The 13,869-nt window shown below is 38.6% G+C and overlaps 1 protein-coding gene across 1 annotated transcript in view; it reads right to left on the reverse strand.

Annotated features, from left to right (window-relative positions):
* Window positions 1-13,340, reverse strand: part of SLC28A3 (solute carrier family 28 member 3) — a 37,993-nt gene extending 24,653 nt beyond the window's left edge. Inside the window, exons 1-3 of the mRNA XM_063180226.1 lie at window positions 13,284-13,340; window positions 5,535-5,639; window positions 1,507-1,589 (exon numbers count right to left, since the gene is read on the reverse strand). Coding sequence (XP_063036296.1) covers window positions 1,507-1,589; window positions 5,535-5,639; window positions 13,284-13,340 — 245 coding nt within the window. The remainder of the gene's footprint in view (window positions 1-1,506; window positions 1,590-5,534; window positions 5,640-13,283) is intronic.
* Between the last annotated feature and the right edge of the window lie 529 nt (window positions 13,341-13,869).

Consider the following 13,869-nt stretch of genomic DNA (forward strand, 5'->3'; position numbering starts at 1 on the left):
AGCATGAATACTCTTATTTTCTGCACTCAAAAAATCTCAATTAATGTAAAATAAATTTGAGAGAAACAAGAAATATTAATTTAAATTATATCAGTACACTGAAGAACAGAGCAGGAGCACACACCTTCACAAGTACAGAGAGTAATAGGTTCTCGGAGAAATCCTGATTGCTTTTGATGCTTCATTTTCAGTTCTGGGAATTCCTGTAGCTTCACAAATCAGAGCACTTTTTTTTCTAACTTGTAAGAACATTAGGTTATCTACCCAATCTCAGCAGAAAGATTAGATACAACAGGAAAAGGAAAAAGGAGAAATGAGTGACAAATAGATGAAAAAGGCAGCTACTTTATCAAATGTATGGTTCCATCACCCAAGAAAAGGGAAAAAAATACTGTTACTGCTACTTATGAGCCCTTTGGGATTTAAAATTCTTACTTTCAGATTACAATTTTTTGTAATTTCTTCTTTTATCGAACATCTCTCTCTCTCCTTTTTACTTTATTAATTTAGGCTTTTATGACTTTGGTACCACAATATCTTAAAATATTTAAGCACAAAAGTAATGTTCCGAAAAGTGGCAGAAAAAATATGTTCCTTATGAAATTTGGTTAATTTACTAAGGAAACATTCTTTTCTAAAAGCTGATCCTATAGGCTTGAAATATAACTGAAGATGTTGAAAAAACAGATCTCACTTTAGCACATTAATGTAAAATATTTATATATGTCAAAACTATTCTTGCTTGCATTTTGTAACTCAGAAATCAATTTTCTGTTGTGCATGCACTTAAGTGAATGCTAAAACTTTGCACTTGCAGTGAATCTGTGTTATCAACAGACTGATCTTTCAAAAGGGCCATGTCTTAGACTGCAGGCTATTCAGTACTATCTGTTGAAAGAAATCAGTGACACACATGAACATTCAATATGATTTTAAGTAATTGTGTCTTAACTTTTTAATGCCTTAAAACAGGGTTTACAGCTTTCACAGAAGAACCTAATCCTCAAGCAATGTGGATGTGTGCTTTCACTCTGTGATCACTTGGAAGTAGAGCAAACACAAAGCAAAACTTTTGTTCCATTAAAATGGCTTTCTTCACAGCTGTTCTGTTCCTACTTTGTGCTGGAGCAAATGGCTATGCAGATGAAAGACACTAGTGAATCTTCAACTTCCTAAAAGAGACCACTCTTTAAGACCTCTGTGTAAAAGACACTGCTCTAGAAATATTGGAAAAGAAGTTATTGTACAAGAAAAGAAATATTGCTCCCTTAATTTGCCAGGCTTTAAAAGGATAGTTCCACAATCACAGATGTCATTTGTAAGGTAAAATAATTTTAAACAAGCTGTGTTTCTGTATTACAAAAATTGCTAGGCAATACAAAGGTCTGTGTAGCATAGGGGCATGGCAGTGAAATTTAGAGCTGTCACTCCAGAAGCATAAACACTGGCAGCTTTTTGCTTAGGCCAGGATGGAGTGGAAGACGTGCTCAGCCAAAAACACATTACCCTTTCAGGCGCGGTTGCTCATCATCCACGGAGGCACGTTTGTTTTCATGCAGATCACTCTCAATATTGATGTATTCATCCCCCTGGAAAGCAGATCAGTGTCGAGGTTGTCAGAAGGGTTTATGCTTCTTAGGTAAGGTGCAAAAAAGCATCCCCATTGGCAGCTAGCTGAAGCAGCCTCTAGAATTTCCTGCCTCCACTGCATTCATGGCTCCAGCACTCCCACTGCCACCAAATCTGTGAGCAGTGTTTAGACCAGCTGAGGAGTGTCCCAAGCCATCCATACCGTTTTTCAAAAGGGAAACAAAGGAGGGAAAAATACCAGCATTACTCAGCATTGAAGAGGGCAGGGCCTCATAGCTGGAGGCCCTGTACTGCTTATAGGTTGAAAAGGGCAAGCTGTGAATTAGCCAGCTTGCCCAGCACCTCCTATAGACACCCCCAGGTTTTGTTGCTTGTCTCTTTGCAGAACTTGAATATGATGGAACTTTTGTATATGGAGACTGGTTAAACTGAGCAATGCTTAGTGTTTTAAAAATTTAACTAAGCTGAGAATATTATTCTTAAGAAAAATTGTTGCCTGAGTCCACATAATCATGGCACTGTTAAAGCTTTTGTATGACTACAAGCTGCCCTGCACCCTGTCTGGGCACTGCCTTGAGGGCCAGGAGGGGCACAGCCCCGAAGCTGCTCAGCACACCCGTGGGGGCAGTCATGCCCACGCTGCACCTCGTCCCCCATCTCACTCCAGTGGGGCACAAGGATGGAGCTTGTCCCGTGGCTACTTACCTCCATGCTCATGGTGGGGCCTGCAGAGTGGCCAGGGCCTGGGGCAGGCGACCATTGTGTTCAAAGACAGCAGCGTACCTGCATGTGGCACTCACGCCTCTCCCTTTGAGCACCGTGACCGGCTGAGCGGCCTGGAGTGTCTGGCCATGACCAGGGTGATGACAGTCCTGGCCTGGCCTGGCAGACATGTCCTACCCTCTTCACAAGAGTGGCCCACAGCACTCAGCCACTTTTGGAGCAGTGACAATCTGCAGGTGAGTTTACCTTTTGTTATTTTGTCACTTTAGTTTACGGTAAGTCAATTCTCTAGTCTGTTGTGGAAAGCAAGGCCCACCACAGACCTTGCTCTGGCCCCTGCATTCTGGCTGTCTGTCCTGCTGCAGGTGCTGCCAGAAGCCCTGGAAAACTCTCAGTTAGTTGCCAGGGAGAGACTTGAACCACAGAGTCATGGAATGGCCTGGGTTAGAAGGGACTTTAATGATCATTAAAGATCAGAGTCCCATGGGCAGGGACACCCCACACTACACCAGATTTCTCAAAGCCCCAACCAATTTGACTTTGAACACCTTCAGGTTCAAAGGTTCAACTTCTCTGGGAAAATTATTCTGGATCTCATCATCCTCACAGCAAAAAATTTCTTCCTGATATCTGATCTAGACCTACCCTTTTTCCATTTAAATCCAGTCCCTCAGGTCCTATGACTACATGCCCCTATAAAGAGTTCCTCTTCCTTATTTTTTGTGAGCTCCCTGTAAGTGCTGAAAGACCACAGTGGGACCCTGGAACTTCTCTTCTCCCAGCTGAATAGCCACATTTCTCTCAGCCTATCAAGTATCTTCAGGCTTTAATGATCTCAAAGGCAGAACCTAACACAAGGTGAGACCAGGGGAATATATACATGGATGCTGCTGTTTGTTCTCCTAGGCAAAGCTCAGCAAAAGACCAGCAGGAGTCTGTTGGTCCTCTTGACTGCAGTTTTTGCAGGGTGCTATGGAGCTGCACTCCAACATATGACTGCATCTTCACTAAACTCAGTTTCTTTGGCTCTTTGGTCTTGACTGTGAAATAAAACAAACCTGAAAAATGCCTACTAAGTTACTTTTGGTAACTGGCAGTACTCTTCTCAATGGATGTACTAGGTAGGCTTCTTATCTGAGGGACATTGAGTGGTGATAATATGTAAATATTCCTGAGACTAAATTTGGAATATATTGCATACCAGTGCTTCTCACAGATTTTTCAAACCTACATTATAAAATCCAGAGAGTCCCAGCCCTCTGGGTGGAAGCGCCATGCTTTCACGTTTGCAGGCAGCTACACTCCCTTTGGCACTGTGTTGACTCTCCTGGTCACAGCTTGAAGCTCATGTCCTACAGATATTGCTTTCAACCCCACCATCATTCCCACTGCCACCACTTCTTGCACTGCCTAGGCCAGGTCATGCTCTTCTATCTCTTTTCCCCATGCCACAACATACTCCCTGTGCCTGGATCACCCACAGCCTGAATTCTGACTCTCTGAATTTCTGAAATATGTGGTTTGTTTTGAGAATATAAGGTATTTTTTCTTTTGAAAATACAAATACAAAAGCATCAATCTACATATTTTCATATTGTTCACAACGTATTTAATATGTTTAGAATACTACTATGTCACTCTTGTCACAAATGCTTTCCTACAATGACATTAAAATGTGAGAAAATCTGAAATCAAAGACAACTTTGTGTGAAAGTTGTCACTTACAAATACAAAAGGAAATTGGAGAATGGATGCAAACCCCTTTTATTTTTTTCATGGCCAAACATGATACCAGGTCTGGCTCATGCAGAGTGTTGGCCCTTGCTGAGAGTTACCTAAGGGCTATGTGGAGCATGTAAACTTCTGCAAGCAAAGGGAGACACTGCTAAGTCCATACTGTAAAGACCCTCAAAATAAATTTTTATGCCTCTGTCACAGTGTACCGGAGAAATTGCTGGTGCAAATACACACATCTCTGATACTCTTGCACCAAGTAGTGGCAGAATGTTTTCAGATGAACTTTTTCAGTGGGAAATTGGTTTCTCTGATAAAAATAAAGCTTTTATAGATGTCCGTACTTTTCTCCAATTTTCTACAGTTTCAATCAGTTCTGAAAGTCCTTTTTGAGTTATTTTTGTTGGGTGGTTTTTTTTGTTTCTTTTTTTTTGTTTTTTTTTTAACAATTTCCTTTTCCCCAACCTTTTTGAAGATGAAGGTATAGACACTATCTACCACCAATCTCTCCTAGGATCTCAGCTTCCAATCTAGTTTACAGGAGTGCTTATCTGGACAGTCTAAGTGATTATTTCACTCACTGTATATCTGAAATTAATTCAACTCTGAGAGCAGAGTCATTACTTTGCACCATGCCTTTGTTGCCTCTGACCATATTCAAGAAAACAATAGAAGATAGAAATGAGTACCCACTGCATCAAGTATTTCTTATATGCTGCTTTGAGTACCATTACCAAACTTGGCAAGTAGATATGATTACAATAGAATAGAATTTTTAGAGTAGCAAGTTATTTCTGGAGTGAGGATGTGAAAAATATTAATACCTAACAATGGTGAAATACCTGTGGATTTTTTTAACCTGACTCTCATATTTTCATAGTGGGATGCTCAGTATATGGGCTTAAACATACATCCAGTCAAAATAAGTCAAAATAAATGTGCTTATTATTACAGTAATCTGCATTGTGCTCTCTTCCTCTCTGGTCAGTTTTACACAGGACCTATTTCCTCAAGTTTGTGTTTGTCTGAAATTTTCCCTATTTAGGATGTTTATTTAATAATCCAATATTAGTTTATTATTAGATATTTAGTAATATGAATTCTTTGTCTGACTGAAGGATTCATCTCTAAAACCAATGATTACAGATTCTCTTTTTTCACCTTCTTATGAGAAAATGGGGCAACTCTGGGGCAACTCCTAATCCAGTCTTCCCCTTGATTACCATTTCTGGTGCCTCTTTTGTATTGTGTATGAAGCCATTATGACATTGGAGTACATTTTTTCTGAACCCTACACATGCATTTTTTTTTCTTTAATGTATTTTTTGAGAATAGAACTTGTCTGTCTGTTTATACATTTTAAATTATATTCAGATTTTGTTAGCATATCTGCTTTGGATATACTAATACATTCCCGACATTAACTTTGAAGTTTACTAATTTTCATTAGGTTATTTGGAAGAAAGAAAAAAAAAGAAAAAACATACCTGATTAATATGCACTGTTCCCTTATTTTGTGAATTCTTGATTGTCTGTGAATTGTCTCCAAGGCCTTTCAGATTTGTATCATCCACACCATCATCACTGTCATTCTAGGACCAGAAATTACATTAGTTCAAATAAGAAGCTGAAAGCCTTTCTTGTGTGCAATAAGAACTGATTTATAATCTGAGGCCTGGGCCACCATGGAAGCAAGTGAGTGGGTGACAGGAAATGGCCTCAAGTTGCACCATGAAAGATTTAAATTAGATATTGGGAAAAATTTATTCACTGAAAGGGTGGTCAGGCATTGCAACACAGGGTGCCCAGGGAAGTGATAGATTCATGCCTGAAGCATTCCCAAAACCTGTAGATGTGGGACTCTGGGGACATGGTTAATTGGTGAACATGGTGGTACTAGATTAATGGTTGAATTCAATGATCTTACAGGTCTTCCAGTATTTAAATCTTCGTACAATTCTCTGTGCTACTTTACCACAACAGGGAACCCAAAACTTGGTGTGCTAAGCTTGGCAGTTCAAGTCCCTGCACTACTGCACAAAGGTGCCTTGGCCATGAATGGTGCTCAACTAATGAATCTGCTTTTTTCTTGACTAAAGTCACGTCTCCCACAGTGAATTGTCCTGCCCATTTCCTCAGGACTGGTTCAACAAGTTCATAAAATTCCAAGCCTTCTCACCAAGGGCAAAATGGACTATTTGGGGCCTTCCCCAATTGTTAGTACCTTTGCTCCAATATTTGTGCTCTTTACACAGACGGAATAAATTTGAAAGTGTACTTATATTACTCAAAGAATAAAACATTCAGGGCATCTTTAAAGAGAGGAGTTAGCTTTATCACATTAATCCTCTGAGTTGTACCTTTTATCAGAGAGATGATGACAGCCATAACCAGCCCAATTAATTTTAATTTTTAAAATAAATCCTGAATCTCCATTTTCTTGTTTCTTAATGTTTTGAAGGATAAATTAACTCTTTTTAATGGTCTGAGAACATCTGGTTTTGTAAGAAAGCTGTCTAAACAAAACTTCAGATAACTTATATCTGCAATTGTTGTGAATGTTTTGTATTTCAGTGGTTTCTTATGGCAGCAGTTACAGTATGATAATTTCACTGGGCTTTATTGCATGAAGTATCTCATTATTTACATGGTAATAAACTCAGTAAATTAGTATTTACAATTAAAACAATCACTTTCACATGAACAATACAAAATAACCTGAATCATAGTAAATTCATAAAAACTTCCAAAGACAGAAATAAGCAGTACTACTAGAAATAAATTGAATTTTGCCTTTTTGCAGAAACATGCCCTTAGAAGCAACTAGAACAATGCTTACTAACACTTTTCCTTAAAGATACTTTGCCTCTAAACGTCACAAAAAAAAAAAATCAGTTTCAGTCAAAGTGTTTTTGTAACTTTTTGTGTCTCAGAGAAGAGAGAGTCACAAGAGGTTTTTTATTCAAGTGTTGTGGCCTTGATACATTAGTTTCCTCACTTCTAGGTGAAGACTATCTTTTCTTGCGCTTAAGAGAGACGTTTCTGTTTCAGAAACACTTGCCACTTGTTTGCCTGCTAACCATACTATCAGAGGGGTTTGTTATAGCTGCCCCTGCAGCCAGCAACAAACAGAACTACTGAACACTCCATGCAATTAAAAAAAAAGTCACAAGAAGTAGAGATTAACTGTAGCATTGAGATATATTAAAAATACAGAAGACAGCATTGCAAAATCAAAATGCAAAGTGTTCTGTAATTCGCATACACCCACCCTCACACACTCCTGAGAATGCTGTCTTTCAAGAGTTCTATACTTGTTGCTGAGGTAGAAAAAGCAGAGATTTCCTAGAATTTTTTCAGTAAATGTGTGAAAAATAATAATTATGCAAGTTGCTGTTCATGAAATACACAAGTAAAGGATAATCTATATTGGAAGACACCTCTAGAAGTCACTTTGGTGAACCCACTGCTCAAGTGCAATAATTACATAAGAAGTTTCGTTTACAGAATAATTAAAATATATTAATGTATGAGTAATGTAACAAAACCATTAAGAGCATCACACAATTGCTGGAACTCAGTAGCCCACGCTGCAGATTGATAGAATTGTGTCTTTCTCTGTGAATTTTAAAAGTTGCTATTTCAACTGATTATATCACATTTCTGGATTATTACTGATTCAGTAGAAACTGGTTAATTACTATTGATAACACATTTACTCTAGTAAGATTTCTGTTGACTAGAATAGTCTTTGAATGAGTGCCATGAAGCTGAGCAGTTTCCTTATTTCACAGGTGATTTTTTAAGAACTGTTTCTTCATTCTCCCCTTTATGGAATTTTTTGTTTTGTTTGGTGAAAAGATTTTATTTAACCCTACTCCTTTAAGAAAAAAAAATCTATTTTTAATTTCTAATAAGAACAGAAATATTCAAGTGACAAATAAAATTACCTATTCCCCTTCCCTGCCTACTTAGTATCTGAGGTCCTGAAGGAACGCCTCAGCAAAATATTGGTCTGTGCTTATCACCTATTGTTGCCGATTGCTATAGGTAAGCAGCTCAGCACAGGCAGAAAACTTCTACCTCATTTACTAGTATCCTTTTCAACTCCCTGTAAATGTCTGGAGAACAAAACAGCGCAAGAGAAACTGGGAGTTCAGGCCTTAGGAACTATAATTAGCACAATCCTGTTATGAGCACAGGCCAGTACAGCAGCATGTGAATTCACTTCTGAACCTACTCAACCTCCAGGTGACATGAGAGAGCAGGAAGTTCACAGAGAAGCCTCAGAAAATTCTCTTTGCTTTAGTACACAGTTGAAGGATTACAGAATTGGCCCATCTATTTTGAACGCTTGTAATATGACAACTGTTTTGAAACCTTGTTTCTGCTTTCACAAACTGCTTTACTTTAAGAGCTTGGATTCCCCTCTTGTAAAATACTTGATTAAATTACAAGGACATAGCTGTGTCAACTGCTGTGCTCTTTCAATATTTGTTTAGTTCCCTCTTGACGAGCTGTTAATTCACCTACATTCACAACTACATTCATTCACCTAATTGCACAACTACATTCATTGATCTTCCCTGCCATCTCCTCCTTGATTTTGAAGTAGGATGGATTTTGCAAAGGGCTGTGAACTTCTATTGTGTTTTTAACAATAGTAGACACTCTGGAGTAGATGGTGTTATGTTAGCTCATGCTAGTTAGGGAGGAAAATAGGATGGCCAACATGACATTGAGGCAGCTGCTTAAACTGTTTATGGTTTAAGGGTGGGTTCTTACATTATGTTGGAGATTAGAATCAAGATACTCAAGGAACTGACCGGAAAACAGATGCTTCAAAAGAAAATAGTTCAAGTTATAATGTCGGATTCTGCTGCATCTCAAGAGATTTTTTTATTGTATTTGCCCAGCAGAAGCGAAGCCATCTAGTTTACAGTTTAAAACTCGCTTTTCTTTAACATTCAGCTAACCTGAACACCATTCATCTAGGTTTTCCCTAATGTACTATCTTTTGTTAGCCAGTGCCATGATTCTGGAGTTTAAATGCATTTTAAATATTGAGGAAGAATTTATTTAAATTAATAATCACAACACTCATAAATACCTGTCGAATTATAAAACTCAGTCTACAAGGCAGGAAGGATGAATGTTCATTATCCATGTACTAAACTACAGCAAATGAGTTGTATAAACAACAGATAAGATAAAGGTTCTGCCAGATATAAATTTAGCAGGCTACATCGTCGTGGGCTGTTTTGAAAAGGACTGTAAATAGAACTCCCCACCTCTGAGTACATTGTTGTTTCCTTAAAAAATTTTAGGTTTTCAGGGTAGGATAGTTGGCTATTATCCTGAAATGCAGGGGCTTTTTTAACAACAACAACAACAAAAAACAAACAAAAAACAAACAAATTGAAAAAAGTATGTCTTTGGAAATCAAGTTTTGAAAATGTGGAAAAGGATTACATAATTTCCTGTCTGGATCTGGTTAAATAATGCAGTGCAATGCCACCTTCATTTCTAAGGGTAAACATAACAGGGATGCTCATGAATATAAGTTCTGAATAACATCTATAGTCTTAATCAACCAACCACACAAGAGTATCTAGGAAACGGTGAAAAATAGCAATAAACAGAAATTGTACTTTTTAGGATATGCTTTAAGCTTGTTTGAATGAAATGGATGCACGCCTTATGGCAATACAAATGTCCTATGCACTGTGAGCAAAGGACGGAATATTAAAGGGGCTCCTTCCTCAAGTCAACTTCTTAAAGAGTGCCAAGTCAACTTCTTAAGAGTGTTTCTGTACCTTATACAGAAACAGATACAGCTGTTTAATGCACTAGGGATAGGAGGCCAGTGAACAATAAATATTTATTAGCTGTTATCTTCCCTTTGCCCTGTATTTATGTTTCCCTCTGTGTTGCTTTTAACTGTAGGGCAGTTTATTCATCCCACCAACTGTTCCTTTTTAAGATGCATCTTTTATAATTCTTTATGGAGTAAGTGTGCCTTGATGTTTTATGTTATCAGAGATCTGAATCATCAGAACTGATTAGATAAAAGTTTTGCCTCTTTAATGAGGGCTAACGACAAGCTAGGTAAGTGCAATCTCAGTTTTAAGGTTATTATTAGTGATACAGTTTTGGAGCAGGAAGCTGTGGGCACGTGTAGTGGTCCTCCAGCCAGCCAGTGCCATGCATGAGAGGTTGACTGAACCACCTTGAAGGCAAGAGACACAGCAGCATTTCCACACATTATGTATGACATTATTGTAGCTATAGATACACAATCTGTTACGCTGGTACATAGACGCTTAGCAGGAACAATTTTCTGAATTGAGGATAATGATTGATCTAAGTTCCTGAAATTACACAACATTTTTAAGATGTAAAAAAATTAACAATCTGAATTATAAACAGTGCAGCAATCTATAGATTATACCTATGAGGCAGCATCCAGAGCAGGCAACTTTAGCATGTAGGCCTTAACAACTGCATTGGATTTTATTAAGTTAAATACTTTATTGCTGAAGGGTAGGAACATGGTAGGGAAAACTGGCAGTATGGGTAAAGAAAGCTATGTATCTTAAAACGCATAGAAAAAGCTCACCCATTGTATTACACCAAGATGGCTGTGGGTACTTGAGATACTCCTAATATCAAAAAGAGAGGGACAAAGAGGGAAACTGCAGAGGTGTACGTTTGGGATTTATCGTCTGCTGTCTTTTGATATCATTTTGAGCCGTTAATAAGGAGGAAAGTTGCTTCTGAGTCTCTCAGGTACTGGCATTATCCCAAAGTAACAATGCAGGACCTGCAATTTCAACATTATGCTCAAGTGGAAACTGCATAGTGCACAAAAGAAGTAGCTGGTATTTTGCAGAACCAGGCATTTTAAAAAATGCAATTAATGGTATTAATGTAACTTCATGCTGCATGGATGCAATCCTGTCTGAAATTTAACATTTGTTAAATGAGGGTGTACTACACTACCATTGAAAATGGTGATGCAGTGAAAATCATACAACAGTACAAATGAATGTGTGTGTTTACATATCAATAGCAACCGAGATTTTGAGAAGAGCTCATAGTTATCGCTCTTTGACCATTTGTGCAAATCAAAAAGCAGACTACTCTATATTACAACTTCTTCATCCCTTAAGCATCCCTTTTCAACAGAAAGAACAGTGCTTCTCATTCTTGACTTAATAAAGGTCTGATATGTGATCCTTTATCGATCATTTTTTAGCTTTGAGCTGCTTTGTATTGCATTCAGAGCTGTTTTACTAACTTAGTCTACTTTACAAATCGTCTAACTCGGATTTACTTGTCTGTTACTTTATCCCTATGTGCATTAATCATTAAGTGGTTCAGGTGTATCTGAAGGTACCTATGGATACTTAAAATGGTACCTACACAGATACTTAATTAAAATAGTTTAAATTAAACCTTTTCCAGAACACTTTTTTATTTTGTGGTTTAGGTAAGATACTCATGGCTTAATACATAAAGACCTATTTATTTTGGGGGAATTAAATGTTCACTCTTTGTGCAAGGAAAGCTTAAACACAAGAAATAGTGGGACATGATGAGACTGTTCAGTTTTTAAGTAGTTCACAGTGGCTTTTACTGTGATTTGTTTACATACAGAACTTTACCTATTTCCTTCTGTGCCTTATTTTTTCTAGGGAGTGACTTACATATTTAAACAGAGATAAGACAGTGTAGAAGTAAATAAAAATGGCCCAGGTAAGCTAGCTACGTAAGGCAGAGGGTTAACCTGGGTTACTATACTGTGCTACACAGATCTCTGAGGAACAAGGTGATTTTCAGCTTATGCCATTTAAGAGAGTTTAACACCGAGCTTTTGCAGCTAGGGACTTCTCCTTTTTGAGTTTGTAAGTACAGATTTAGGAAGCGGACGACACTAGTTTAGTCACTTATTTTGTGTGAAAACACAGGATAAAACCTCTTATCTCGCTCACTTGAACTGATGGAGACCCAAGTTCAAATTTCTTATCCATCTGCTGCGAGAGTTGCAGAGCGCTCTGATTACTCAGGAGAAAGGCCTAACCCTGGGCTATCGTGTTTTAAGAGTTAATTCTCTTGCCTACATTCTGTAAATATTCCCTGACAGGCTTCTCTGTCCGAATACGCAATGAATAAATATACAGAGCAGCTGAATGTCGGTGATGTTATGTAATAGTTCACATGCTTAGCATCTGCAAAGCCCCTTCTGTGTTATTTGGATAGCGCCGGCAGATACCCACATCAGCAACACACTTCCTGCTAGCTGAGATCAGGAGCAGCGTAAGGATCGGAGACTGCAAAGGAGAGCAAGGAGCTGCTTTGTTCATATAGCCCTCTTCAGAGTATTTCACAGCCACTGTCTCTCCCCGACTTATTCTACTTTCAGCAAAAAGTACAGAGAGTCAGCCCGGCTGCGGGTTCGCAAGTTTTTGTTTGTGTCTGCTCTAATTCAAGTGAAAGCACAGGGATGCTGGCCACCAGGAAACAATAAATAAATAATACCTTTGTTGGTTTTTTGTTGTTTTGGTTTTTTTTTTGGTTTTTTTTTTTTTTTTTTTTTTTTTTTGTGGTGTTTGTTTGTTTGCGGGGGGTTGTGCTTCCGCTTATGAAATCTGCGTTTTTTAAACGCCTGTTAATATTACTTTATGCCTAGAAAATGCAAAAACCATCTGGGTGGGCTTCTTCTCTTTGCGCTCTTCTCAAGAGCAGAAGACAATTGTGAATACTTTATGCATGGAAGAATGTTATGCCCCACTATGTTACATTATTACTTTATAATTTTTCTCATATTATTGAAATACATTGCTTTGATGAGTTATGCGTCTGCTGCATAATGCTGACCTTCTCTTCAACAGAACTGTAAATGACCTATCCTCAGAAAAAATCAGCAACTGATAGAGCAGACGGGAGCCAGCTGAGAGATCCACCAGCCTATGAAATGTTACCAAGTCAGGACACTTTTCAAAGCTAGCTGTACACCACCGAGGAGAGCGTATTCCTGAATAAGTCAATTGTGCTCAGCTTTTTTTTTCACAAAAGCAGAGTACTTTGGCAGGGTATCAGCGCGTAGAATGTTGTAAAATACCTGCACGCAGAGGGCAGAAAATGCTTTTTCTTTGTTCGGGGTTTGAATTCAACATTGCTCAATGATTTTAACACCTTCCTCTTCCCCAGAAAGCAAAGGAAACAAAACTTACCTGGAAGGCCAAATTGTGCACTCCTGGGTGATCACGGTTGGTCTCCGTCAGCTCCATGTGCCTGGTATGGAGTTTTTGGGTGAACGTTGGAATACTGGAAGCTACTTGCAGCACAGGACAGAATCAACCAGGACCTGGTTAATCCATCCACAGGACCGGTACTACTTAAAGTCAAGTTAGCTGGAGGCGTTCTCAGGTTACCCTTACTCCCACTTAGCTCCACCTTCTCGCTCTGCTAGCGCAGCCCCTTTTGGCCGGCCTGGAAAACGGCCTTCAGAGACAAGAATGGAGGACACCTGCAGGCCCAAAAAACATAGTTTGCACAGGCAAATGTGTGTACTTATATGACTTCTGTCTTTCCTCACGTGTGTGGGATGAAAACGTCCATATACAGATTTTGAGAGGCCAACGAATTTTTGTCCTTTTTTAACAGGTACTCTCAAGCCATTATTTTTGTGACATTATGGTACCTTTATTTTTCATAGTAGCTGGGGACTTCACCTAGCAGGAGAAAAAAACGAGAATGTGAATAACACTCAAAACTCTGACAAGTCTGGTAAAGCCACGCTCAGTTGGCATCTTGTAT

The sequence above is a fragment of the Melospiza melodia genome, chromosome Z (genome assembly GCF_035770615.1).
Source record: "Melospiza melodia melodia isolate bMelMel2 chromosome Z, bMelMel2.pri, whole genome shotgun sequence".
Lineage (NCBI taxonomy): Eukaryota > Metazoa > Chordata > Aves > Passeriformes > Passerellidae > Melospiza > Melospiza melodia.